The sequence below is a fragment of the Ptiloglossa arizonensis genome, chromosome 6 (genome assembly GCF_051014685.1).
Source record: "Ptiloglossa arizonensis isolate GNS036 chromosome 6, iyPtiAriz1_principal, whole genome shotgun sequence".
Classification (NCBI taxonomy): Eukaryota; Metazoa; Arthropoda; class Insecta; order Hymenoptera; family Colletidae; genus Ptiloglossa; species Ptiloglossa arizonensis.
Window position 1 is genome coordinate 18,195,886 of NC_135053.1, and position 27,242 is coordinate 18,223,127.

General features: G+C 39.0%; 6 protein-coding genes across 10 annotated transcripts; all 6 read left to right on the forward strand.

Moving 5' to 3' along the window:
* The first annotated feature begins 569 nt into the window (after nucleotides 1-569).
* Nucleotides 570-1,789, forward strand: LOC143148702 (uncharacterized). The gene is made up of 2 exons (XM_076315302.1): nucleotides 570-702; nucleotides 1,430-1,789. Exons 1-2 carry the CDS (start codon nucleotides 700-702, stop codon nucleotides 1,787-1,789), a joined length of 363 nt encoding a protein of 120 aa, XP_076171417.1. The 5' UTR covers nucleotides 570-699.
* Nucleotides 1,790-5,699: 3,910 nt separating this feature from the next.
* On the forward strand, nucleotides 5,700-11,995 carry LOC143148471 (uncharacterized). Of its 2 annotated transcripts, none has more exons than XM_076314831.1 (5): nucleotides 5,700-6,109; nucleotides 6,985-7,239; nucleotides 7,885-8,049; nucleotides 8,684-9,094; nucleotides 9,732-11,994. In XM_076314831.1, exons 1-5 carry the CDS (start codon nucleotides 6,095-6,097, stop codon nucleotides 10,050-10,052), a joined length of 1,167 nt encoding a protein of 388 aa, XP_076170946.1. In that variant the 5' UTR covers nucleotides 5,700-6,094; the 3' UTR covers nucleotides 10,053-11,994. The 2 variants fall into 2 exon arrangements, with proteins under 2 accessions (XP_076170946.1, XP_076170947.1); XM_076314832.1 differs by having other exon boundaries at nucleotides 5,701-6,109; nucleotides 8,684-8,914; nucleotides 9,732-11,995.
* Nucleotides 11,996-14,599: 2,604 nt separating this feature from the next.
* On the forward strand, nucleotides 14,600-19,336 carry LOC143147873 (uncharacterized). The gene is made up of 3 exons (XM_076313558.1): nucleotides 14,600-14,759; nucleotides 16,145-16,492; nucleotides 18,035-19,336. The coding sequence occupies exons 1-3, from the start codon at nucleotides 14,730-14,732 to the stop codon at nucleotides 18,359-18,361; spliced, it is 705 nt and encodes a 234-aa protein (XP_076169673.1). The 5' UTR covers nucleotides 14,600-14,729; the 3' UTR covers nucleotides 18,362-19,336.
* A 136-nt stretch (nucleotides 19,337-19,472) lies between these two features.
* LOC143147877 (uncharacterized) lies at nucleotides 19,473-20,592 on the forward strand. The gene is made up of 2 exons (XM_076313565.1): nucleotides 19,473-20,244; nucleotides 20,333-20,592. Exons 1-2 carry the CDS (start codon nucleotides 20,011-20,013, stop codon nucleotides 20,582-20,584), a joined length of 486 nt encoding a protein of 161 aa, XP_076169680.1. The 5' UTR covers nucleotides 19,473-20,010; the 3' UTR covers nucleotides 20,585-20,592.
* A 1,094-nt stretch (nucleotides 20,593-21,686) lies between these two features.
* Nucleotides 21,687-23,385, forward strand: LOC143147876 (uncharacterized). Its single transcript, XM_076313563.1, has 2 exons — nucleotides 21,687-21,819; nucleotides 22,308-23,385. Exons 1-2 carry the CDS (start codon nucleotides 21,790-21,792, stop codon nucleotides 22,752-22,754), a joined length of 477 nt encoding a protein of 158 aa, XP_076169678.1. The 5' UTR covers nucleotides 21,687-21,789; the 3' UTR covers nucleotides 22,755-23,385.
* A 129-nt stretch (nucleotides 23,386-23,514) lies between these two features.
* Nucleotides 23,515-25,735, forward strand: LOC143147874 (uncharacterized). 4 transcript variants are annotated; one of them, XM_076313559.1, is made up of 3 exons: nucleotides 23,515-23,672; nucleotides 24,722-25,033; nucleotides 25,347-25,735. In XM_076313559.1, the coding sequence occupies exons 1-3, from the start codon at nucleotides 23,637-23,639 to the stop codon at nucleotides 25,593-25,595; spliced, it is 597 nt and encodes a 198-aa protein (XP_076169674.1). In that variant the 5' UTR covers nucleotides 23,515-23,636; the 3' UTR covers nucleotides 25,596-25,735. The 4 variants fall into 4 exon arrangements, with proteins under 4 accessions (XP_076169674.1, XP_076169675.1, XP_076169677.1 ...); XM_076313560.1 differs by having other exon boundaries at nucleotides 23,653-23,793; XM_076313562.1 differs by lacking the exon at nucleotides 23,515-23,672 and adding an exon at nucleotides 24,380-24,603.
* Nucleotides 25,736-27,242: the final 1,507 nt, after the last annotated feature.

Genomic DNA, 27,242 nt, shown 5'->3' on the forward strand with positions numbered 1-27,242 from the left:
GACGCGTGACTGGTCGTGCTCGTAAACAATGGTACAGCCTTCGAGGTAAACATCACTGAAACGCGCAGTCGTCGCGCGTCCCTGTTGCATAATTCCCTCGAACCGGTGTGCATCATCTTCCGCGTAAACCGTAAAAGTGAATCACGGACGAGATACGTCCACCCTGTTAATTGCACGGTCAAACGCCACCGTGGTGTTCTGCGCATTATAATTAACGAGGTTGACACGCGTGTCGTTTCACGGTCCGTGTCGACCCTTTTCGCAGCTCGAAAAAAAAAGAAGAAAAGAAAAAAAAAACAAACGTTATGTACCACGTTGGCCCAATGCAAGGCACAAGGATGCACGTAGATCTTACGAGTTTACCAGGTCGGTTATCACCTGCCGTGGTACGTCACTGTACGATTAGCGTGCTCCCGTTTGACGTCATTGTTTCGTATAAATGCCAGAAGGATGCTTTCGTGGGACATAAACCTGTAGCAGAGAGCGATCCAAACGGGTCCACCACTTTTCGTTAACGCCACGCGAATCTCGAGAGTTTTTTTTTTTTTTCACCCCATCTTCTTCGCTTTAAACACTTCGCTGTTCCCCGATCGTGATAACCTCAAGTGCAGTCGCTCGAGGAGGTCTTCGCTTTCGAGACACCGAGATCTCATCATTGGACTTCGAGGGAGGAAAGGAATCATCGACCCATAAAACAAGATGGTAAGATAGATTGCTCTTTGAGATAAAGATCCGCAGGCTTGGAAACACTGAGGATCGGTTGTTGATCACCGATCTCCCAATCGTGGTGTATACACCGCTCGAAATAATCAGAGTGTCCGATGATCGTGTTTTGGACACTGGTGCATTGAAACGAACGTGTGCCTTTTGGTACAACGAACGCTAAAAATACAAATTCGGACAGGTTTTCGTCGAATTGCGCGATTGAATAGTGAATTTGTGCCCGGTGATCCAAGAGTTTGAAGCATTCGGTAACTCAAGGATCACTCGGGAGTGTTACTCGGGTGTTCAAACTCTCCGGAGCGGTGTATGCAGATACTTCGGGACTTCCTTGATGACAACGCAGTGATATTTTTACGAATTATTAGTAACATTCTTTACCAAAAAGAATAAAACTCGATACTCGTTTGAAAGTGACCGAGAGAACTCTCCGAACGGAACACGAAAGCTTCGGAGCGATAGACGCGTAATAGCGATTTCTTTTCGATTTTGAAAGAATACAACATTTGGAATAGATAAATCTAGGTCCAGGAAGTTACGAATCGATGATTGGAAGCGATAAAAAAAATTAGAAATCGGTGATTCGAAGCGATAGAAAAATTACGAATCGGTGCTCGAAAACGTTCAGAAATCATAAATCGATGGTTGAAAACGTTCGAAAATCACAAATAGGTTATTGGAGCTAAGACTGGTTATTTTCTCTTTTCAGAGTCCCAACATGATCGTCATCCTGACGCTGATTGGCTGCGCAGTTGCGTTACCGATCAGACCCGAGAACAACCCCGATACCGTTGTCGGAGTTCTCGTCCATCCGATCCAACTCGATGGCCGGTCACGGGACCAATCGTCTCCGTTAGCGTACGCGATTCTCTTTGGTGATTTGAGCAACCCCGGGGACGCCCCTCGCGCCTCATTGGTCGAGAAACGCGACGTAAAGGAAGACGACGACGCGGAGGACTTGGAAACCGCGGCTGGCACCTACGTGCTTCGACCGCTGTTCGTTTACCGACAGCAATTGGCCTACAGGGAACGCATCAGGGAGGCGATTCGTCACGGTTATCGATTTTAAGCGATCGATGACAACCAACGTCGTTGACAACCGCCGCGAGGAATGGACCGTGATTCGGCAAACCAAAGAAACTTAGGACGATTCGCGTTCTTCCCGACGAGGGGTAGCCTCGTCGGAGGAATTTAAGTTAGGTTTCGTAGGAAATCGATCGTGTCTGTCTCGGGGACTCCTGGGGATCGTGAAACGATGGATTGGAAGTGGTATCGAGATGACACCGTCTAGAAAGGATCTGAAAGAAACTACGATGAGAACGAGAGAAGGTACACGTGGGAGAGATTCGAGTATCTCTGACACGAAAGTCTCTACAATCGCGAAAGAGGATAAAGGAAAGTCTCTAGGATCGCGAAGAGGACGTAGGATGAAGGACCATACAAGGATGCAAGATTTTCAGAGAAGCAGGAGAACCGAGGAGTTGGGCGACCCACTCGAGAATTAAAAGATTCGAGGCAGATTCTACAAACACTTGCGAAGTATCCACTTGAGAGGCTAAAATTCTTGAAAGACGTTCAAGGAGAATTCTGAACACAAAGGATCCGCTCGAGAGTCCGTGATTCCTCAATAGGGTCCCAGGGACGTTTGTACAGACCCTTCGCCGAGTCGGTTGCAATCTGTATCACCCAATTCGCGAACCGAGACAGACCCGAGTCGATTCTAAACTACGACGACAATCTCCAGTTGTGTTCTACGATGAGGATTCGCGCGAAGACGGAAGTAGACGCGTCTTCGAGTAAGGCTGTGCCACTTAGAATCTCGTTAGCGAACGAGTATAAATAACGAAGCTGTTAATTCAACGAACGAACGGTCTACGTGACGTGTGTACGTGGACGCGACGTTCCTACAGCGAAACAACACCAATCGAGCAAAAACTATCCGGCCGTAATACCCCCGAACATTGTAACACCATCGTTAATCAATTTTTCGTCACTAGATCATTATTAGATTGTGTGGAAGGACGAGAGCATGAGTGTAATAGGATCATAGCATAAGCCAGTATATAGATACGTTAAGTCCCTAATTTTAAGGACGAAGAGCTACCCACCAAAGCAAACTTCGCAGATTAATCTATTGTTATTTAAACGAGACACAGTCGAGCGTGATCTGAACGATGTTGACGCGCAGGAATCGAAACCGCGTTTGTGATATGATGTATATATGTATATACATACATATATATATATATATTTTTTTTTTTAGCGACTTAAATAAATTTCTTATGGTAACATGAAAAAATGTCAACGTTTCTTTCACCCTGGATCGTTTATTTTCGGATCGGTTCGGGTAACAATAGTTGTTCGCGGAACGACGTCGAATCTCTCTCAAAAGCTTCCCTATTTCCCTGGAAAGACCGGTACTCGGATGAAATTGCGTTTAGGATGATTCTGGGAACTCGTCCAGGTCCTCCTCTTGGCTAATGGCCATTCAGACCAGGAACGAGACATTCCCCGTGCTTGGTCAGCGTCTTCTGGAATTTCCGCCGTGTCCCACTCGTCGCGCATTTCGTCATCCGACGAACCTGTTCCGGCTGGGTACAGCTGATCAGCTGATTCCACCTCGGACCTTGATCCCGAATCTTCTTCGTTCGTAGCGTCGCCCTGGGCGTCCGATAATGAGTACGACGAGACACTTCGAGACGGTGACTCATCCACGACTGGTTCCTCTTGGCCAGACAGATAAGGTGTATCGTCTTGAACAAATTCCCCGGCGTTCGTCGAATCTGCGAATTCCTCATACTCCGTGTCACGTTTAACACGAACGTTTGAAAGCGATCCTAGAACCATAACCAGCCCTCGATCATCCCGCCTCGAACTTTTCTTAACGTGATCTCCAGTTTCACTCGCAGATTGTCCAATTGCGAATCCACGTTCGGGAATAGTTTCAATCTTCGATCGAAACTCGTTCGTAGACACTGTGGGATTCAATTGTGCCCGAAGAGTATCAGGAGTTGTTCCTCGAAGAGTTCGACCAGTTGCTTCCCGAAAAATTTCACGAGTTGCACCGTTGACCCTTCTTGTTGCGCGAGTTGCAGCCTCGACACTTATTGTTGCGCGAGTTGCAGCCTCGACACTTGTTGTTGCGCGAGTTGCAACCGTCTCGTGCAGCTCGTACGACGAGACGGTCGAAGGCTGCAGTGGCGTAAACACTGTGTCCTTTGCGTTGGATTTGCACGGTGCAAATTCGTGCTCAGGGCTGATTTTAATCTCCGATTCGAGTTCGTTCGTAGACACTACGGAAGTCCATGTTCCTTGAAGGCTACCTTGGGTAGCTTCCTCGACACTTTTCGTTGAGTATGTCGCGGCCTTCGTATTCAGGTCGAACGACAATTCGATCGAAGGCTGCAACGGTGTGAAAATTGTGCTCGATACCAAGAGGCTGCATTCGGAACGTTGCGCAGGGTTCAACGAGAGGATGATGCCCAGGATGAGAACGAGGAGTTCCATTTGGATTGAGTTTTTTGGTCACTGGTTCGGAACAGAGGGAAGTTTGAACTTCGTGAGAAGGAACGCGAGGTATTCGGGTGTCTATGGAGGAGTAAGTAACCAGGAAGTGGTGTTCGGTCTTTTATAGTTTGGGTGTATACCAGTAGCCGCTAAGTCGATCGCTAAACATTGCTGTATCGTCAGACGCGCACTAAGTGCGGCATTAGTTTCGAAACGAACCCCCACGATCTGAAATTCCTAGCCAGCGAGGGTCTAAGTAACTCCGCAAGCACAGATTCTAGAGAATCGGCTATTCCTTGATCCAGTCTAGGGCTGAGGATTGCTCGGGTGAGTTGTTTCGCGAATTAAATGTTCGAGCTACTTAATGGACTCGATCGTTCAGGGAATGTAATTCGAATACTGTTCGAACAGATGAGTATTGAAATTTAATTTGAATAGTGTTCGTATAGATGAGTATTGAAATGTAATTCGAATACTGTTCGAATGGATGAGTATTGAAATTTAATTTGAATACTGTTCGAATAGATGAGTATTGAAATGTAATTTGAATACTGTTCGAATAGATGAGTATTGAAATGTAATTTGAATACTGTTCGAATAGATGAGTATTGAAATGTAATTTGAATACTTGGTCGTTTAAATTGAATTCGAATAGGTGATTACTTAAATCCTATTTGAATACTTGACTATTCGAATATTTGAGTATTCAAAGCCTATTTGAATATTTTAGTATTCAAAGCCTATTTGAATACTCGATTATTCGAATATTTGAGTACTCGAAGCCTATTTAAATATTCGACTATCCGAGTACTATTCGAATACTTGAGCATTCGAAGCCTATTCGAAAACTCGATTACTCAAACATTCGAGTGTTCGAAGCCTATACGAATACTTGACTACTCAAATACTATTCAAATATTCAAGTGTTCAAAGCCTATTTGAACAAATGCTATTCGAATACTTGATCGTTCCAATACTACTCGAATAGTTTGAACAGACTATTTTTCACAATACCTTAATATTCGAATATGTACTCCAATTAATATTTAATCGTTCATAATTCAAATTGTACAATATATTCTCCAATATAATACACTTTTCCTCCTTTTAATACCATTTTCAGATTCCCTCGCAAATCGAGAAAATATTTTTCTATTCGTTTAACGAACAAAACAATCCCGATAGAAGTCTCGGTATACTTGAATCATCGATCTTCGTGAACCGTAGTGTCAATTCGTAAAGAACGTTTAAATTGATCGGTAAGAGCACAATTGGAAACGCGCGTTAAGTCTTCGTTTATTCGTGTAACTGCTCCCCTCCAACGACAGCGTTACAAAGTGTGCGATATGAAATTGTTCGGTAAGTGAACAATTGCAAACGCGTGTTAACTCGCACTTAACATTTCCATCGATCCAATTTAACATTCTCTATTAATCAACATCATCTCGACGACGCGAAACGAAATACAAAGATGTTAATTCAGCGATCAGACGTTGGCTTTCGTCATATTCGTTCAACGTTTCGTTTTCCTTCGTTCTTGCCTCCGAGTGCAAAAAATGTTCTACCTACGTGCAGCTTTTGGATACAACAATCGACGACCGCAAACGTGAAAGAGTAAACAACAGACCGTAGCAGGCAACAAGTTCAAGGTGTACCTGGCCAAAGCGATGTACCGCAAGGTTAATACTCACGTCTGTTAGCAGGACAACGATAATTCTTTCGGTACTCAGTATAAAACCCGCGCAAACCGTTATCGATGCTCAGACTTGAAAAGACGTCGGTGAAGTTTCGGTCGAAACAGAAGATTCGTAAACTATCTACAACGGAGGAACATTCTGGAGGGTCCTGAGACACCGAAGCTGAAGAGATGAAGCACAAAATGGTACTACGAGAGGGTACAAATATCAATAATCCATAATCGAAATTACAAACCACAATATTACGTAACGTATGTCCATTTCTATCTCCATTTGCAATGTTGAAAAATTAACTAAAGTTTTCCATTGAGCAGCGATCAAGTGAAACATCAATCTTTCACGAGCCATTTGTCCATTAATAAGCAATAACGTTGTGCAATTATCGGTGGAAATTAATCTTGTAATAATTGTAATATTGTGAAAAAAAAAATAAAAACAATAAGAAATATTGTATATATAGAGAGAGACGGTTGTGTTACGATCGTTTTAAATTAAAGGTGACTCGAACGTTGACAAGTCGAGACGTCTGAATAAATAGTTTATTTACGAGTGACAACGACGAGCAATTGAATTCGGTGGTTTTTGTTTACGAAAATGTAATATCATTGCGGCAGATACTCGAGATATAATTTTAGTAACGTATTGAACTCTTCCTCATGCTGGTGGATAATTTTTTCCAACATTGAATTTTGAATAAATTTTAAATGAAATGTCTCCACTCGCGAAAAAATTCTAACTTTATTTATAAAATTATTACTAATATTATGGACAAGAAATATATATATAATTGTTACATACGAGGATGGTAATATCTCAATCGTAAATATTTTAAATTATCGAGTGTCTGCACCTATGGTGGTATATTTTTGTAAAAAAAATTATCAAATTTAATATGCAAAAAATTATCAAATTTAATATGCAAAAAATTATAAAATTTAATATGCAAAAAATTATCAAATTTAATAAGCAAAAAGTTATCAAATTTAATATGCAAATTTAATTTGTAAAGTATCTAAGGTGTTTGCAGTGTGTTAAATTGTAAAGTTTTTGCTTGTTTCAGATTGTAAAATTTCAACTAGCCCTCTGCTGGATCGCGATACTTCACAGTGACACTTCTATCGCGAAACCCTTGAACCCTGAAGACCTGGAGGGCCTGTTGCCGCCGACACCGCGCGATAAGAACGAAACGATAGCAGCCATTGTCCAGGATCCGGTCGTCCAGGACGCTGTGCACCAAACAGCTAGCAATGGATCGCTGAATGGACTCGTCGTTAAAAGAAAAGTGTACATACTGCCGGCTAACAATCCGAACAAGGTGCGTAAAAAAAAAAGAGAAAAAAAAACGAATTTAATAGAACCACCATTATTAAAATCCTGGTTATTTTCGAGTGATTCGCAGAGTGTAATGTCTGGTAAAATATTCACTTCGTCGTTGAAACACAGAAATTGATTTTAGAAGATTAAAAAAAAATCCCTCCAACTGTTTTTGGAAGTACAAATTATTTTGTGGAAACTGAATCGAGAAACGGGATAATGTAAATTTCAAATATAGCGAGAAATAACGAATTATGAGCTTTAAGTGACTAGAATCACGTGTGTTGACTCAATATTTGCAAAACGGAGTTTCGACGTTCGACGCACACCCTGTGCGGAATTCAAGTTGTTACGTTTATTGGGTGTACTCGTTGAACGCCCATCGGCGTTCAACGCACGTGCCGTACTGATAAATTCGCGAGCGATGCCTACGCAGCCGTATAGGAAATCCTGAGTGACGAATTGTTAAAAATAGAGACTTCGAACGTTTCGTATTTATTTATACGGATCGTTGCGGTGTAGGTCGTCGTTTGACTCCTTGACACGAAAGTATCGCGCGAGCTCGATCGATCCGACGATTCTAACGGGTCAAGATGCCTGACACCGTCGATCGTGGTTCGTCGTTGACGTCAATTTCTGGTTTAAGGTACTCTCGGAACGCGAGCATCTTCTCGTGGTCCCGACCGAGAACCTGGAGGACGTACGACGAAACATTACGGAAGCTAAGCGAGCGGAGGCTGAATCAATGGAGTTCTCCTCGCCTGAGAACCAGTCATTGTTCGAAGGCGACGCGAATCAATATACACCCGAGGTACAGGATAATAATTCAACGAATGCATTCCATGCAGTCGGATCTCTATCTACCGTTACGAGAAATCACGGCTAATTTAATTGCGCAAGGAAACACAAATCCATTATTTGCGTTACGTAATCGAAAAATAATTCGACGCGGAAAAATATCGATAGTTTGAACGATATCGATCGGTTGTTCAAGGTTATCGAAGATGAATATCTGCGTCGCTATTTATCTTCAATTATAGCTAACAACTTCCGTCACATGCTCGGTCGATATTCGAGTACACAAAAATTTTTAATGAAAATTAAATATTTTACATTTGCCGATATATCGTAACGATAGTATCGTTAACAGATTGGCGCGGTTCTCCCGATGAAAATGAGTCCAAACACGGCCTAATTCTGATCACTTTCACTCCTTCGTTGTTCGAAGTACTGACAAAATTATTAAAATTACATATAATTGAAAATACTCGGAAGTAGGTCGTGTTTGTACTCGTTTTAATCGGGAGAACCTTACGAATCGTTCGGTAACCCTTTCGCGAGGATATCTTGAAAACTATTCGTGAAATGTCGATTCGAGAACATTTTTCGCGACTCGCGCGCGATTTCGAACAACCTCCTCACCAATCACGTTCGCACGGTTCCAGAAAGAAGCGTCTCTCAATCTCGAGAGCGACTTGGATCGGACCACCGACTCACTGCCATCGTTCTACTCATCGGTGTCTACGGACCCGCTGAGCTCGAAACTCAGAACCGAGACCGAGTTCCTGAAGGACAAGCTGACCAACAACGTCCCTTCGCCCGAAGAGGACCAATCGAAGAAGGTCGCCGTACCGATCGTGGCGGTCATCGATCCCACCAACGCTGACAAGGGCAAGGTAAACAGTCCCATCGTCGCCATTTTACCCAATCAACCTACCAACGACGCCCTCGCGAGCCAGGTCCAGTTCCTCAAGACCCATAGCGACGCGATACAGAGCAAGGCCCAGGACTACGTCGATCGTACCTCGTTAACCGTCGATCCCTATCACTGGGGACCCTCAACGATCTTGTCGGAGGTAAATCCATCACGGAATTACATATACACGGGAACCGTTTGAAGCATCGTTCCAAAATGTACAAGATAGTGCCTCCAATAAAGTACAAGTAGCAAAAAGCATCTGCTTGTTTTCTTCCACGTTCCTCCTAGGCGAAGAATGAGAACATCCGCGCTTGGAGACCACCTCGATAAACGTCTCGATTCAAGAATTCCGCGTTTGGAGACCACCTCGATAAACGTCTCGATTCAAGAACCCCGCGTTTGGAGACCACCTCGATAAATGTCTCGATTCAAGAACTCCGCGTTTGGAGACCACCTCGATAAACGTCTCGATTCGAGAACTCCGCGTTTGGAGACCACCTCGATAAACGTCTCGATTCAAGAACTCCGCGTTTGGAGACCACCTCGATAAACGTCTCGATTCAAGAACTCCGCGTTTGGAGACCACCTCGATAAACGTCTCGATTCAAAAGCTCCACGTTTCTCGGTATTCTCGTCCGTTTCTGTCACCGTTCATTTCGTAAATAACTTTTTACATGTATCGAGGTGGGGGATATACGTAATAACTTTTACATATATCGAGGTGGGGATATATGTAATAACTTTTACATATATCGAGTGAGGACGAATACTCCAAAGAGGTGTACTGTTTTCAGATCGCCACGTCGCCAACCCAGGTCTCGTTGTCGCCGGAAGTGGCCTCGAATTTGGCGACCGGGAACGTCTTCCTGGCCCCGGTTATGGTTCCACGCTGGGAGATCGTCGCGCCGCTCGTCCAAGATGAGAATTATCCGCGCCAGATCGGCGACTTGGACGCCGCCGAGGACATTATCTTCAGACCATTGTTCAGGTACCGACAGGAGTCACAGGAGCGCTCCAGGTACCGCGACGAGGACATTAATCGAAGATACAGATATCCGAGTTACGATTACTATGGCAGACGTAGCCCGTACAGATCTCGATACGACGATTATTAGGAGATGAAAAGGAACCGAGGATGAGAATTGTCATAATGGAGATCTCTGGTCTGGTGCCAAGGGAAGGGAGAAAATATATTTTATAAAGGCGGTGGAAAGTTTATCGACCAGTATATTTTTCATTTTGGATGAAACGAAAATTTAAAATTTTGTAAATATTACCATTTATGTGCGAAAATGGTAACTCGTAACATTGTATCCGAACCTGTTAGGTGTATCCTGCCAATGCAACCATATTGGTGTCACGTGGTTTTATTTATATCTCGTACAGCTTTCTGGTTCTTGTGTAATCGTTGTTTGTAAACATTTTGCAAAATGTTTTAAACAACTGTTCGAGAGAATTCAATTTCACGGAGAAGAGTTAAATAAAGAGAAGATATTTGTTAATAATTTAACTAACTAATAATAGAAACAATAATTTTGCTTCGTTGATATTGATCCTTTTTAAGGGGGCACATCACTCTGGGACGTCGAAAAATGGGTAAATTTTGCGAATTTTTTTCTAAGTAGTTACTAAATGAAAAATGTAGCTTTTTTCAGAGAATATAAATAGAACTTCCAGCTTCGTTTTACAATTTTGCGATAATAAAAATCGTACAAAATGGCGAAGTTATTCGCTATGTCCAAAACCTCATCTGGTGAAACATTGTTCGTCAGTGGCCATAGTTGACAAGAACTGAAAGCTTTGAAATAAAAAAAGATCGTCGATTCGTAAACTAGAGACTATAATCCAAAATCTACCTTCAAATTTTTCGAAAATTTCAACAATTCCAAAAATGCTCGAAGTTTGAAGAAAAAAAACCGTCATTTTTATCCAGAAAAACGACTTTGAACGTTTGTAAAAAATTAAATAATCAACGTATTAAAAAAAATCGTAAGCCACATTGTAGAACACTCTACGACGAATAACTCTGAAAGATTTGAACTAAATCGTATGTTCACTTCCGGAGGAGATTTCGTATCGACGAGTTCGATGAATATAATTTTGTGAAAAAACGTGAACCAAGTTTATTTATCGCTGCAACTTGGCTGAACGTTCGAATTTCGAAATATCCCTTCGACGTAACGTTCTACGTGCTTTAAACTTCAAGAGAAGAAAAAGAATTCGATTTCTTTCACACATCGGAATGGTGTCCCCCCCTTTAAGTAGAAACGTTCAAGTAGAACGAGAACATCCGTACAGACCGAGCATAACGTCTGACCCAATACGAGTCTCACTTCCTTCCAAGATCGATCTACGATTCTTTCTTTCTCCCCGCGACACGTAAAAACTATTTCTTTTTATTACGACTATCTTTCGAACGAGCATGTTGGCATTTGACCTTATTCCTGGCCAGAAATGCAGTTACGCGTGCCAGTTTACATAGTTCTACAACGAGTGCGACGTGTACGTGTGTTCTTTCTTTCGCTCTGGTTTTTTTTTTTCTTCGTTTCCTGTACGAGTCGGTAAGATCGATGCGGTGAAACTCGATACACCGGGACTAGAAATTCAACAAGAGGACTACGAAATATTTTTATCAATCGTCGTTCACGGAAACGGGAGGTACCCGTTGGTTTTTTTTCGTAGCCACGTTCGTCACGACCTAGACCCACATAATCGTCTTCCGATCGTGGCGGTTAAGTACCCAGAAAGATTAACGATGTTTGCGCTCGTTAAAGACGTTCGACGAACGATCGCCAAGCGTCTTTTCTACGAATGTACTCCGATGGGCATCGTAGACCTCAATTAACGCGACATCGTTAACCGCCCCGGGCGGAATTGATTAGTCATTCGCTTTTAAATCTATTCATTCATCGTTGTCGACGACACGTATGAATAACATTATTTTAGAACGATCGATCGACTAATGAATTGTCCCTCTCGAATGTGTTTACGTATTTGATGGTCCACGTATTTGATTTACAAAAGAGTCGATCCACGATGAATATATTATATTATCGTATTAACGTGTGATATCACTATACGTATTACGTGCAATATATTATATATAATGTGTGTAATATTATTGTATAAAATGTGTATAATATGTTATACATAATATGTGTAATATTATTGTATAAAATGTGTACAATATATTATATATAATGTGTGTAATATTATTGTATAAATTGTGTGTAATATGTTATACATAATATGTGTAATATTATTGTATAAAATGTGTATAATGTATTGTACATGATATGTGCAATATTATTATATAAAATGTGTATAATATATCATACATAGTATGTGTAATATTATTATTTGCCTTTGTATTATTTTAATATTTTCTTTCCAAATTTTACTACGTGTCCTTTTACAAATATGCTTACGTATTTGATGTAATTAATTTGTCTTTGGATTATTTTAATATTTTCTTTTCAAATTTCATTATTTTGTAGAGTTGTTCGAGTTGATACGCGGAATAATTAATTTGCAATTAATTTCCGACACAGTCGTTGGAACTGCGTGTTCAAGGTCACACGTGTGGAACATAAACGCAAAGAAATATCACTCGACTTCCTTTTACGAGTGTTTACGTTTCGGAACTGCGAGTTGTTACCATCTGTCGGTCGATGATGCTACACTAATCGTAGTATTGTTAATTATCGAGGTACATAAACGATTCTTGCACTGAAAATCTCTCGCGATTACCTAAGCTCGAAGAACATTTTCCTCAATAGAGCACTACTTTCAACGATTTCTATTGGCTGGCTCGTTTCCGTTACCGAGACGACAAATTAAGCTCTCCAAGGAACTGCAATAATAACAATTTCATCAAACTTCGAAATAAAAATACCACTTGACGATTTCGTAACACGGTGCTTCACGTTCAACAAGAGCCAAGATTGTCTTATACGGAACAGTTAATTCGAATGGAAAAATTATTCCGAAACGATTTATACGATTTTTATACAAACTGGTGAAGTTGGTTTTTCTTAAATTATTTTTAACGTGCAATAATAATAATAATAACGCATCTTTATTTTACCAAGAGCCTTACAAAAAAGAAGAAAATAAATATAAACATTGTATATACAGATAAACATTGTGTATATATATACAATACATAGTATATATGTATACAAAGTTAATTATAATAAGAATGCAACGAAATAATGAAAAATCGAAAGAAGAGAAGGAAAGAAGGAAGAAAAGTTGCAAGTAAGAGCAAATATGCGAGGTTCTTTGAAATATTATTCTTTTATTTTATATTTCGAGTAATTTCAGTTCAAGGCTGATCAACAGAAGCCAAGCGCACGAGGGTTGCTCATCGATGTTTTACGATCAGAGTGAGTAGTCGTTTAACACCTACAGAACAACGTGACTGGTCGGAGAAGAATGAAAGGGAAATTCCTCGGCCCGATTTGCTACCCTTTAGATGCAAATATGCAGAACAAACGCGATGCAATCGTGCGAAAAGGCTTCGGTCAGTAAACTGAGAAAAAGAGATCTAAAAATCGATTTTTTTCTGGAAACATGTTTTCGAAGACTTTCATTTTTTTTTTTACAAAACCTACCGACTCGAAGATCAATCACCGTGTGACATTTAAAATTTCATCTAAAAATAATTCTTTCGTCTTCGTTTCTTTTTTTTTTTTTACTATTATTACTATTACTATTATTATTATTATCCACAGAATACTAAGGAACTGATCTTCGAAAATGAAGACTTCTATAAATAATAATATTGTAAAACGAACGTGATATATCATATATAATATACTGTATTATTTATATATTTTGTTTATTATTATTACTATTACTATTATATAGTATATTAATATTACTATTATTAATAGTAATAGTAATACTAAGGAATTGATCATCGAAAATGAGAACACCGATAAATAATAATATTGTAAAACGAACATAATACAATATTATATATAATATACTATATATAATAATATTACACATATTATGTACAATATATTATACATATTTTATATAATAATATTTATGTAATAATGTTACTGTACATAATAATATTTATATAATAATATTCATATAATAATATTACTCCAATATATTAATGTATAACATATCACACATACTATACATAATAATATTACACATATTACATATAATAATATTACACATATTACATATAATAATATTACACATATTACATATAATAATATTACACATATTACATATAATAATATTACACATATTACATACAATAATATTACACATTAACATAACAATATAATACATTAATCGTGCGCCGACGCTTTCGAAAATCGTGGTACCGTCTCATCCGGAATTACCCCAGATCGTTTCGAAAAAGGGAAGAAGTCACAAACGATACCGCTATCGAGGAAACCGGTCGACCAATGAGCAACCGAAGGTGTCTCAAGGCGAGCTTTCGCGCAAGCCTGTTGGACGAGGGAGACGCAGAAGCAACGGGACCGATCTTTCTCCTCGAGGGGTTATTCGCGAAGGTGACTCACCGAGTACTACTGGAAGCTCAGGTAGACAGGATTCTTACCGCGAACAGGACTACTCCCTCTCTACAGGGAATCTGCATACCGCAACGCGTACGCGACAACTCGATTACGTTCTTCGAGATCATAAACGCGCCACGTATATATAACCGATGCTCGAACGATCTGCTCCCTCAATCGTGATTTAAGTCTCGACGGGAACGGGAATCACTCTCTCGAAATAACGACACCGCGGTGGAGATTGAGATGAATTTCGCCATGTGGACCGTGCTGGTGGTAAGAACCGGGATCATTCTTTTCTCCCTTGAGAAAGAAATTGCAACTCGCGAGAATTTCCAGCAAATTGTAAAATCGTGAAAACGAAACTATACTTTCCACTATATTCTTTCCAAATCGGCTCGAAATTTTCACGAAACATTTATCATCTTGTTTATATGTACCTCAGAAATTATTTCAGAGGGCTCGATTTTGCACGTAATTGAAAAGTGTCTGTTAACGTTTTCGGACAATTGAAGAGAATTTTTTTTTATCGAAATTTTGAAGAGAAAAAATTTCGTAAACGAACGATTGTTCGTGGTATTCAACGCGTTGATATTTTTCTTAATCTCGCGGAGGAATGAATTTTTGTTGACAATTTGGGACGGATAGAAAAAATTGTACGTACGATCGTCCTGTGCTCGAACAAAGGATTCTCGAAGCTGTAATTGGATCGTTTCGTAAACTCCTGCGCACTTACGCTACCGTTTACGTTGTGACTCCGTGTTGTGTGCATTGTGATTCGTTTTCACTTTCTGTTTGTTCTCTCGTTTCGCGGAAAATTTATTCCGCTTCGAGTACATTAATACAGTTCGGACGCGACCTTTCGAGAAAGTGCAAGAAACGTGGGAATACAAATTTCGTAAACACTATCGACGAAAGAACACAGTTTCGCAATATTTTCACTCACTGTGCGTAAACAGAATCGAACAAGTGACGAAAAAATATTTCCTCTCTTCACTGACGTTCACGTATACAACGATACCAGAATCGTGACATTGAATTCTCCTATTTTTTCATACAAAATAATAAAATTATCTAAACGAATACTTTCTCCCGTTAGTGCAATCTATGGAACAACCGGATAATTTTAAAGAGTATTCCAAAGATGTATTCAACGAGTATTTAACGTACTAATTGAGTATTTAACGATGGAATAATTGTAACAATGAATTATTGTATTTTTGATACAAAACAATGAATTTGTCTCTGGTTTGCTTATTTTATTCAACGAAGAAATATCAAATTCATTGTATTTGTTTTTACACACGTATCGTCTGTAAACTTTCTCCCAAAAACGCTCGAAAATTAAAAATTGGACACGATAACAAACCACGGTTGTAAAAGGAAGCGTCTAATCGTGTTTCGATAACGATTACACTTATCGTTTAACCGCGATGAATTACTTCCTGAACGGTTAAAAAAAGATTCCCTCTTTCTCAAACTTCTCGTTAAACAATCGTGAAATTGTTCCCCAATTTTAACACGTTCGACGAAAAAAGAAAAAAAGATCAGAATTGAAATATACTGTGTGCGTCAGTGGGACGAGTAATTGTTAAATTGTCGATAATTTCTATTTTTGTTCGCGAGCGATGGAGTCGAGGTTTTATTTTCATTTTTTTTAGTTCATTTGCTTGGTCTCTTCGTTCGACGTACACGCTGAACGAAGATCCATGGGGGAGGAAGATTCCATGGCAACCTCGGATTCCAAAGAATCCAAATTGGAGAGAGTGGAACATCCACCGGTCAGACTTTCTCGAAAGTTCTTCGAGAACAGCCACACCAGAAAATTACATATAGCGAATCAAACTGGGTTCGATGGGAAGGTGGAGAAGATTCGTATCAACTCTAACGAGGATCATCCCGGTGTCCTTGCGCACGGTGTGACGAAGAAGAATCTCACCAACGACGATCACCTCGAGAGAATGCAGAAGGAAGTGCACGGGAAACTCGCTTCGAGGGCCTTGCGCGCGGTACGTGAAAACGTAACCGAAGTGTCTTTAATTTTTCATCATTTTCTAACGTTTGACCAGAGTCCAAGAAAAGTACTCCATTCCAAAGTGTCTTTAATTTTTCATAGGTTTGGCACCTATTTTTCATAGGTGTCATAATTTTCTAAGGTTTGACAAGAGTCGAAGAAAAGTACTCCATTCCGAGTACCGTAACCAAAGTGTCTTTAATTTTTCATAATTTTCGAAGATTTGACCAGAGTTCGAGAAAAGTACTTCGTTTCAAGTACCGTAACCAAAGTATCTTTGGTATTTTTAATTTTTCATAATTTTCTAACGTTTGACCAGAGTCCAAGAAAAGTACTTCGTTCCAAGTACTGTAACCAAAGTATCTTTGGTATCCTTAATTTTTCATAATTTTCTAACGTTTGACCAGAGTCCAAGTACTTCGTTCCAAATACCGTAACCAAAGTATCTTTGGTATCCTTAACTTTTTATAATTTTCTAACGTTTGACCAGAGTCCAAGTACTTCGTTCCAAGTACCGTAACCAAAGTATCTTTGGTATCCTTAATTTTTCATAATTTTCTAACGTTTCACCAGAGTCCAAGAAAAGTACTTCGTTCCGAGTACCGTAGTCAGAGTTTGCTTCTCGAGCAAGGGATATTATTGCACAGCTCGATTAACAACGAAAATAAATTATTGAAATTACAAACAGGGAATAGGAAAAAATGAATGCACAACGATAAGACAGAGGAATAATTTTTACCAATTTGAACTTCGAACGTCCATGGTACAACTGCCTAGGTACTGGATCGTTTCAAATACCTGGTTATCTTTGTTTGTGAAAGACACGTAGAGAAATTTATTTTCAAAAAGAAACTTTAATAATGTTTAGTAATAGAACGAAAAATATCGTCAGAGCTCTTTGTTCGTTCATTCTAAGTACAATTGCATCGAAAAGCATCACAACCTTGATACTTCCAATGACTTTTCCAGAAAGAAAATAAGAAAGTTGATATGTGTGTATATATATATATTAGATTGTTCGGAAAGTCATTTCGTTTTTTTTTAGTGAAAATGAAACACGATTCTTTTAGAGTGTATAAACGTTTTATTAAATTATATATTCTCCATTCTAGAAAAGGAAATGACTTTCCGAACAACCTAATACACACATTTTCTCTGTCTTCTTCTTTGATTAGAAAATTTTGTATAAAATTTACAAAACTTAATTCAACCGTGTCGTCCCGCTCCCCAATGTGAATATCCCCATATAAAGAATCTTAGAAAATTGTTACACGTTACGTTACAATGTCCACCGTGTCCACGAACGGTGCAAACGGGTCAACCTTGACCCAGACTCGAGTTCGTCTACCAAGAAACACGGTAAAACCCCGGTGTAACGACACCTAACGTCGAGCAACATCTCCGAGAGATTCACACTCGAGATCTCCTCGAGTACCGTTAACCCGGGAGATCCCTAACCCTGATAGGTGTCCCGTTTCTAACACCTCTTCGTCTCGAGGTGAACGTCTCGTGTTCTGATAACTCTCAACGATTCCAGATCGAGGTCTACGGCAAGTCGAAGGAGCACCTGGACAACAACGGTGAGATCGAGAGGGTGCCTTCACCGGTGTCCGCGAGATATCGGTTACGATCCGACGTTGGCGCGAGGGTGGTCAGATCCATCGACGCGGGACCGAAGCAAGAGGTTCGAGAGGGACCGGTGAAGGACCAGGAGGACCTGGAGGACCTGGAAGCCGAGGAGGGGAAGGTGTTCAGGCCGTTGTTCGTCTACAGGCAACAATTGGCGAAGAGGCAGCACCGTTTCAAGGACCAAGGTTACGGCTACCCGGAGAGTCACGCACCTTGGCGACGAACGGTTTACTGATGTCCTTTCACCACGTCGATGACGCGCTCGACGCTCGATCATACGGATGAAACGAGCCGTCGACGATCGTCGAAACGCGCGAGATGCTCGCGGCCGTTCCGCGATATGCAAACGAGACGCGGAGATTTTGTTCAGCTACGCGACGAACGTCCTCGAGTCGCTCGGTATCATCATAATAATAATAATAAACCGTCGATTGTGTCAGCGTCGACTTTGTGCCATAAAAGAAAGCCCGTAGCCGTAGCCGTAGCTCACGCACCTCCGTTTGAGGACGTGCCCGTTCGACGTGTCAACAACGTGTGACTTACGCCGATTGAAAGCATCGATTAATACATGTGTATCCAAGGCGACGGAGGATACGCGCGAGTACACGGAACGTCGCCGCTGGACATCTCGCGCATGCGCGAACATACCAAAAAGTATTGCGTTAAGATTGCTTCTAAACGAGACACGATCCGTACGGCTCCGATTCGAACGAGCTTTCGCGCAGTGATGAATATTGTCGTTGAAACGCGGCAAATTTTTACCGTAGACACTCGATAATCGCGGGGATACGAACGATCGAGGTTACGCGGAGAGGGGGTAAATAAAAAAAAACATCTTTGGACCTATCGGGAGGTTTTCAGGTGACGTTAGTTAATATTGTATTTTTTTTCTTTTCTATTTTTAAAAATTGTTCGGCACAATTTATCCCTCCTTTGTACTTTTTAAATATTTTTTCGGGAGCGTTGAACTTGGATTATTCGTATCTCCGAAATTAACGAGCGTATACGCTCGATGTTCGGCGCAATACCATCGGGGATCTGTACTCTATCATGCTGCAAAAGCGCGTTAAATTCGGAGGAGGACAGTCCGGATCTCCCGTAAGATACTCGTTAAGATACAGATTCACGTAGACGCCGAGCTAACGGTGATCGTAGAGAATACGATGCTGCATGTACACGCAGAATAAATAAATCGTAATTTTGCACGAGATCGACCATCGTCAGACGTTTATACTCTTTCGTCTTGTGTACGAAGTGTCCTCGAACGAAAGGACGCTGACGCGTGCGTTGTTCGATCACTTCGTACCGTGTTGGATACACGCGCGTGAACTTTTCCGACCGACTGTACCGACCACGTGAAACAAAAACGATGGACAAAAAAAAATATCCCATCGTTCTATCGATCCCACGACGCGTCATCGAGTCCCGTGTTTCGATAGATTTACAATGAGACGATATGCCGGTGTTGTAAAATTGTCCACCGTGGAAATTCTCCGATGTCGATCGACCATCGTCCCGAGGGAACCGCTTTTACGAAATTCATCGATCGTCGCGAAAAATGCGTAACGCACGAAAAACGGTTATAGCGTTAACCGTTGAGAACCAAACGCACAACACGAGTGCCAAAGAGACGGTTGCCCTCGAGAAAATCACCGGAAGAAAAGAAGGAAAGAGGTACGCGGATCGTTTCCGGAATTGTAGAAAAAAAACTATTGAAAAATATTCGAACATTCGAGCGCAGAAAGTAGATAGGTTAGGAGGGTTGTCTCGTATCTTGGGTGAAGAAAAATATTATTAATTATTATTCAGAGTAAATTCTGTGAAAAGAATGCATTTTAATGTATTCGCGGATGTGTTTATCGATGCAAAAAGTTTCGATTCAATATGTCGCGTATTTATTTCAAAAAAGAAATATCCCAAGTATCGTTCGTGTTTCGAACGATCGCGCCATTTTTTGATCGCAGTTCCTGCAAAAAATTGTCGCTGCTAATTTCGTTGTCGATGCTCCTGTTGAAGCTATTGGACGCCCTGTTCTTCAGCATTCTTCTGCCCTATATGCTTTGGCTATGGGTCTCCGAGAACAGTCGCGCGAAAATCGTCATCAAGGCCGTCATGGAAGTGTGTTTACGTTTTTGATTTGTTGTGTGTCAAAGTCCAATGAGCGTCAACGACGATTTAAAACGCGGTCATATAATTTATGGAACAGGTCACATTGGAATTGCTTATGTGGGTGATATTCGCCGGTGCATCTATACTGATGACCGCAACCTTCGTTGTGGAAGACATCTACTATCAGAAAAACGACATCGAGAAACCGAAACCGTTATCGTTAGAACAAAATGGGATCACTTCCAGCGATAACGCCAAAGATACTAACCTACTAGAGATCCAGGACCCATCGAACGATAACGAGAAATCGAAGATACCGAACAACCAAGAGTCAATTGTTGCCGTTTAATAATTTTCTTTGCAATTTTCTTATTTCTGACAACTATTTACATTTTTTAATCTACCGAGCTTTATAGAATTTTTCGTATTTATGAAAATACAGTTCGATTTTATTGCTAAACGGTGAAACTTTTGTTAGGTTATTCGGTGAATTTTCTGCGTTTTCTTGCAGACGTTGCATTAATGTAAATTGTTGTTGTTTAAAGTGGAGGGATGGGTGCAGAAAAAAGAATTTTCTTATATAGAAAAATGTGGTCAACTTTCGCACATCCTTCTATCGATTCATCGATCGTTCGAATTTAATAACCGTAAGAGTAAATTTTTCTTGTATCATTTTAAATCCACCGTTTGTCTCGAGCTCAGAAATTTTTATTAGTTTCTATAAATCTATCGTATTTGTATTGTACGTGGATTTCGAGATTACTTTTGAAATAATTAGTGAGACGTACCCACGAATAATCTCTATTCGGGCGCTTTTTCTGACAATTACTGACATCTATCGAGAAACATTGCAAATAATTCGACACTAATGCAACATGTTGGGCAATGAGAAGGCTGTGCAGTCGAATGCCTTTACGATAATATTTTATTGGAAAATCTATCGTGTTACATACAGAAAAATTATTGTCGATGCATCTCATGGTTTTCGAACAATTGAAACACTTGTCGGTTGCCTTTTGCATGTGTTGGCTGAAAAAAGACAAATTATGAACAAGATTCTCCGACTTGACTAACACCCTTTATCTATTCCAATCGCTACAAAAGTATTCGAATAACAAAACATTCGAAACGCTCAAAGAAATCAATAGTACATTACAAGTGTATTTTAATGCAAAGCTGAACAATTTATATAAATCCAAAATTATCCTCGGCAAAGTCTAGCAAAAAAATTATTTATCTGATTAAATAAATATTTGTTGTTAGAAAAATTGAAAGTTATATTTCATCGAATACAGAAAAGAACGTTAATTACTAGGTAATTAGACTTTGAGACAATCTGATGGGAGAAATGAAAAGCAACGCGATAAAGGTGAAAGTTTACAAGGAATTCAATGATGTAGTGATTTGAGCAACGAAGCGTTCCAGAAATACTCAAAGGATGATAAATTCAGGAAAGTCAGTGCGTTATCGCAAACGTCTGTAATATATAAGGGAATAGGCAAACTTTCAGCGTTATTCAAGTTCTACTCGTTCAAAGCAAAATTACTTACAAATATGCGGACGTTGAGGCCAGCTTTCTTCTTGGTAAGTTTCAGCTTGAAAATATTTTCTCGTCCAAGCGTTTTATTAAAAATTCAATATGATCGATGATATAACGGATATGCAAACTTATATTAATAGTGATATTTCACTTCATTCAATTTTAACTGAATGTAATTTTACTATTAATATAACTTCTGCACGTACGTATTACATTGTTAACCATATTGATTTAAGAAAAACATTTTCGTGGAAATTAGTATTTGATAGTTATGAAGACAATCGTACCGAAAAGGGTCCAAATTTGTAATCGAAATGTTTATAAAAAAAAGAATCGTTATTATCAAAGGTACTTTAACGAAATAAAGTAAAATAAGTGTATTTCAGCGATGGGATAATCGTAAAATTGGATAACGCGTGGTTTAAAATAGTATTTCGAACAACGTTATTTCGAAAGTGCCAAAGTGTGGTCACAACCTTTGAAAACATCGTAAAACCTATAAAACCACTTCAAATTACATTTTCTTTTTCAGGTCTTCTTTACAATGGTGGCATCACGAACTTCCCATCCGACGACGAGGCGAACAAACGATCTGACCACCACAGAGAAACTTCTAAACGACATGCCCGCAGTGACCAACGATCTGCAGGAGTCCGTGACGTTGAAAAAAAGAACATTGAGTTTTGAGGATATCAAGAGTACTGCCAATCGTGTCGCGAAGAACATAGTTGACTTAGAGTTGGCCAAGCTGGAGGCCATCAGGGCCGCGAAAATCGCATTCCTGGAGACAATGATAACCAAAATCCTGTCTTTGGTGGAGGAGCTCCCGAGCTCCCATCTCGATTCCATAATGAAAGTATTGTTACCTCTTCTTTCGAATATCAACGACATGAGTGATTACCCAACATTTACGTATGGAGAGAGGGAATTAAATAATCGCACAGAAGAGAACAACGCATTTCCCATAACCTATGATTAATACATCTGTACCAATGAACATTTACTACCACAAACGATCAAAGTATACGCGTCGACTTCAAGACTGGGCATTTCAATTTTTTCACATTCGATCACCTTCGACGAATTGGTATTATTTCGCCAGCGATTTCAAGTGCGATGTCACGTGACGTTCTTCTCGTACAATGTAACCACCGACTAATGTATGTATCTCTTGACGCAAGCAATTGATTCTTTTACACCAAAGAAGTCCCGTATTACAAATTTATTCTTTCCGAATACTATTGCATAAAACAAGGTACGACACATACGTACATAGAGGTACTTTGTGGGTGTCGAGCACCAGTATCCAGATTGTTTCTCGTAGATGTATTTTTTTTAAAACACACAGAACATCGTGTTGAATTAGTTTTTGTCGATGTGCTCGGTATATAACCTAGAAAATATTTTCCGATGTTCTGTTTGTCTTAAAATATTCCAAGATGTCTAAAATTTACAAATACGTTTCCACAGAAATTTTAACGCAAACGGCAATCACTTTTCTCGTACGAGGAGTATACTCGTCGTTAGACAAAAAATTGTCATTCATTTGCGACGAGTAAACTCGTCATTTACAGTTCAGAGGTTAAGGGTAAATTGACCGAGTGGACTGCAAAGTTTGCCGACCCGTGCCGACCTTTCGTGCGTTAAAACGCTCGACCACCGACGGGTATCCGTTATAAATTATAATAAATTAGCATCCTCAAGCGCGAATAGATTAATTTCCTCCGCGGAAGCTTCGTTTTGTAAGCTTCCTACCGCAAATTGTCGCAGAAACGTAAACCTCGAACGAACACACAGATACACGGTTATTCCCGTTAAAGGAAAAAAGATTTCCGTAAAGAAAGCAAAGAAGCGTTTAATAATGATATTTGCTAATCGGCCCGGCTCGTGCGCGTGTGTAAGTATACACAAAGTGTCAGCCATAAAAGGCGCCGACGTTTCGTTGGAATTCCAGTGACTCCGCGACGAATCTTCGATCTTGTTCATTAACTTGTCCCACCCTTTGCGTCTCTTCAACGGTAAGTGAGTTACGTCACTGGCCTTGATCGTCGAGCGTCCATCCACGTGATTGTATTCCGTATTGCTCCTTAACACGATGAATCTGGATTGCTCCTTGAAACGCATGCGGTTCCTCGAACGAGTCTTGGGGGGATTCTTTCAATTACCATTATTAAAATCGGTTGAAAACAATTCTTTTACAATTACTGCTCATTGAAACCTGTTTAAATCGGTCGAAAAAAATCTTATTCTTAAGATTAGATGAAAAATATTTTCCTTCGATCAATGTTACTGAAATTGAATAAAAAAAAAAATTATCTTTCAATTACCAATATTAAAATCGGTTAAAAACGATTTCTTTTCCAATATCACTGTATTATTCGAAAATCAGTTGAAAAAGATCTTCGATCACTTTTATCAAAATCGGTTGAAAAATATTTTCTTCCAATTGCTTTCGGTTAAAAAAATTCCAAGTATTTTTTTCTAAAATACTTATTGTTCGAAACACGTGACACCGTTTCTCTCCTACCAGTTATCGGATGTTTGAGAATTACCACGTCACACTATACATTGCAATGAGTCTATTGTACCACTGCTCGAGTAAATTATACGTTGATTGTTGTTGCGTGTATACGCGAAGTTGGAAGTTCTCTTCGCATTTGTCGTTTCTAATTAACGACGATGTGATTCCACGTCGAGACCGTATTAATTTTCGCAATACTAGTGATTCGAACAACCACGCTCTGGATCCAAAAGGACCCGTAACTTCATCTTGCTAGCACAAATATTTGAAACAAAGATTCTATTATTTTATCGTGTTTTTAACGTAGGTAAAAAAAGACCCACATCTGTTACTGCGAAAGGCAAATCGATGGGGTTGTAATTCATCTTCTAAGCGAAGATACTCAAGTGTATATAAAAATGATTAACGCGCTCCTCGTTTCTCAGAATATGAAGGGAGTAATCGCTATGATTCTGTTACTGACGGTGGTCGAAGGCAACGTTTACTGGAGAAACTTTCACGATAAACAGTGGAGAGGACCCCCTCAACCACCAGGACACTCGTTTCAACCACCAGGACACTCGTTTCAACCACCAGGACACTCGTTCCAACCACCAGGACACTCGTTCCAACCACCTGGACACTCGTTTCCATTCCCCGGATTTCTGATAGGAAGTCACAATCAGTATAAAGAAAACAGTGCTATCGATCTTAGCAACGCTGAATGGATTTGCCGTAATCCAAAAACAAGCGATATGGTATGTCACATACATCGATCGAAGAGTTTCTGTAGAAAACAATGTAAATGCCAAGAATCTAATTTTTCAGAAGGAAACACATTACCGACTGCAGATTATTCACATATCACTAAGAGTGCAGTAACCTAAACGAATTATACAATTTTTTTATTTCTTATATTAATAATGTATTACTTATCATATTATAGAATAATTTGTTGTGTAATCGGCATTTTAGATAGATTCAATGATAAAAAGTAATGCAATACTGTTTTAGATAAAGTAAACTTTAAAAGAAGATAAATATTTCCATTCACGAAAAATTATCTTGCAGATGATTATCGCGACCATTGATGGAACACAGACGATGACCATTGGGCAACCATCTTTAACCGAATGGTGGCTTAATCAACATGGAACTCCTAATCAGGGTGAAAATCCTGCATCTGAAAATTCTAACAACGAAAATTCCGGGCCTGGGACACGTCCTCCGTTAATAAACACTCCTACTCCACAACCTAATATAGATAAAGCTACCCATGGAGGAGATGGACTTATTGACATTAGAATGAACTACCAGTAAACAGACAGAATAGTAGAAGATAATCAACAAAGATAGGTGAAAGAATGAAAAATAATCAATCCACTGTACGTTCATTAGTAAATATTTATATTTTTACTCGACAAAATTAGGACTAATATTAATATATTTATTGGACCATACATGAACATTTATTAAACGGAATTAACCTTAAAAATGTTTCAATGTTGAAATTAATATTAAATATTTGATACCAAACGCAATCGATTAAATTAAATAAATGAAAATGCAACCTATGTAAGTGCTGCACTACATAAACCACAATATTATAAACAACAAGCAAATATTGATAATCGTATAGGTACTTTTCAATTAGACTTTGGCAAAGCAAAAGGTTCCAACAACACTCGGTTTGATACGTACTTCCAAAAAGAACCAATTTTTTCAATCATAATTGCAAAAGAAATGCTACATACCAAATTTTACTATTTTGTTTACTCATTCCTATAATATAAATCAGAAAATATTTAACACATCTACTAAATGTAGATCTTAAATAATCATACCAATAATTGCTACCTTACCAAAAGTACATAAGAATGTGCCTGAATATCCGTTGCATTAGATATATCATGTGGTATAAAACCAGCTACATCTGTTCTGATGTTGGGATTTTTCTCTGTTATACACTTTATTATTTTTTTAGCAACTACTTGAATTATTTCAGTTCAATTCAAATTTATATGAGATGATATTTGCCAAAGAATGATAAATCATTATACTTCAACAGTAGACAAAATAATTCTTATACTCTACTTATAAATTAGGTTGCTCGATAGATTTCTAATCAAAATGACTATAATCTATGATTTTTTTGTCAAACATATAACACATTAAAGTTCCATATGGATAACCACAATTGCAGCATTTACATAGAAGTACTTCTATAATTTTTTTTTCTACAAATAAGCGTTCTTTATCTTTAATTTCATGACAATCTCATGGCACGTGGTTCAACAGTTTGCACAACCTAATATCAAATATATTGTAAAATAAAAAGATTTGCTTTATAAAAACTAATTGCCATCAATTTTAAAATAATTTACATTTTATAAATAATATTTATGCGTTCAGAATTAAGACATTTAAAAACTTTATCCAGAGACATTTAAAATAACCAAAAATTTTATTACACATATAAAAGTGATTTATTTGTAAGGCTCAAATAACTCAATTTATAAAATAAAAAAACTTGTTACTATTTTATTTCAATAAATCTAATAGTTGATTATTTTTTAATAAAAATACGTTTTTATTAACGTGTTTTAACAAATTCACCACTTATTGTAGAAATTAGAAAACTTATAGAAATTGTAACTAAAACCTAGAAAATGTGCTTTCATATTAGAATAAAGAATCTGAAATGAGTATTGTAACACTTACCGTAAATAAGTGTTGCTCTACCGCATGTTAGTTATGAGACCATTACAAACTAAATAAGTAAAAATTAAACAATCAAAAATGTAGTTGTTTACAATACTGGGATTCCCTTGAAGTAATGCGGCATTTAAACTATCGAAAATTATCGAGGATGGCAACTATCGATATTTTCTGGTCGTACTGAACCACTGTCCTTGTTTAAATGTCTAGTGGAAACAGATGATTTCTCAATTAAGGGGATTCCCTTTT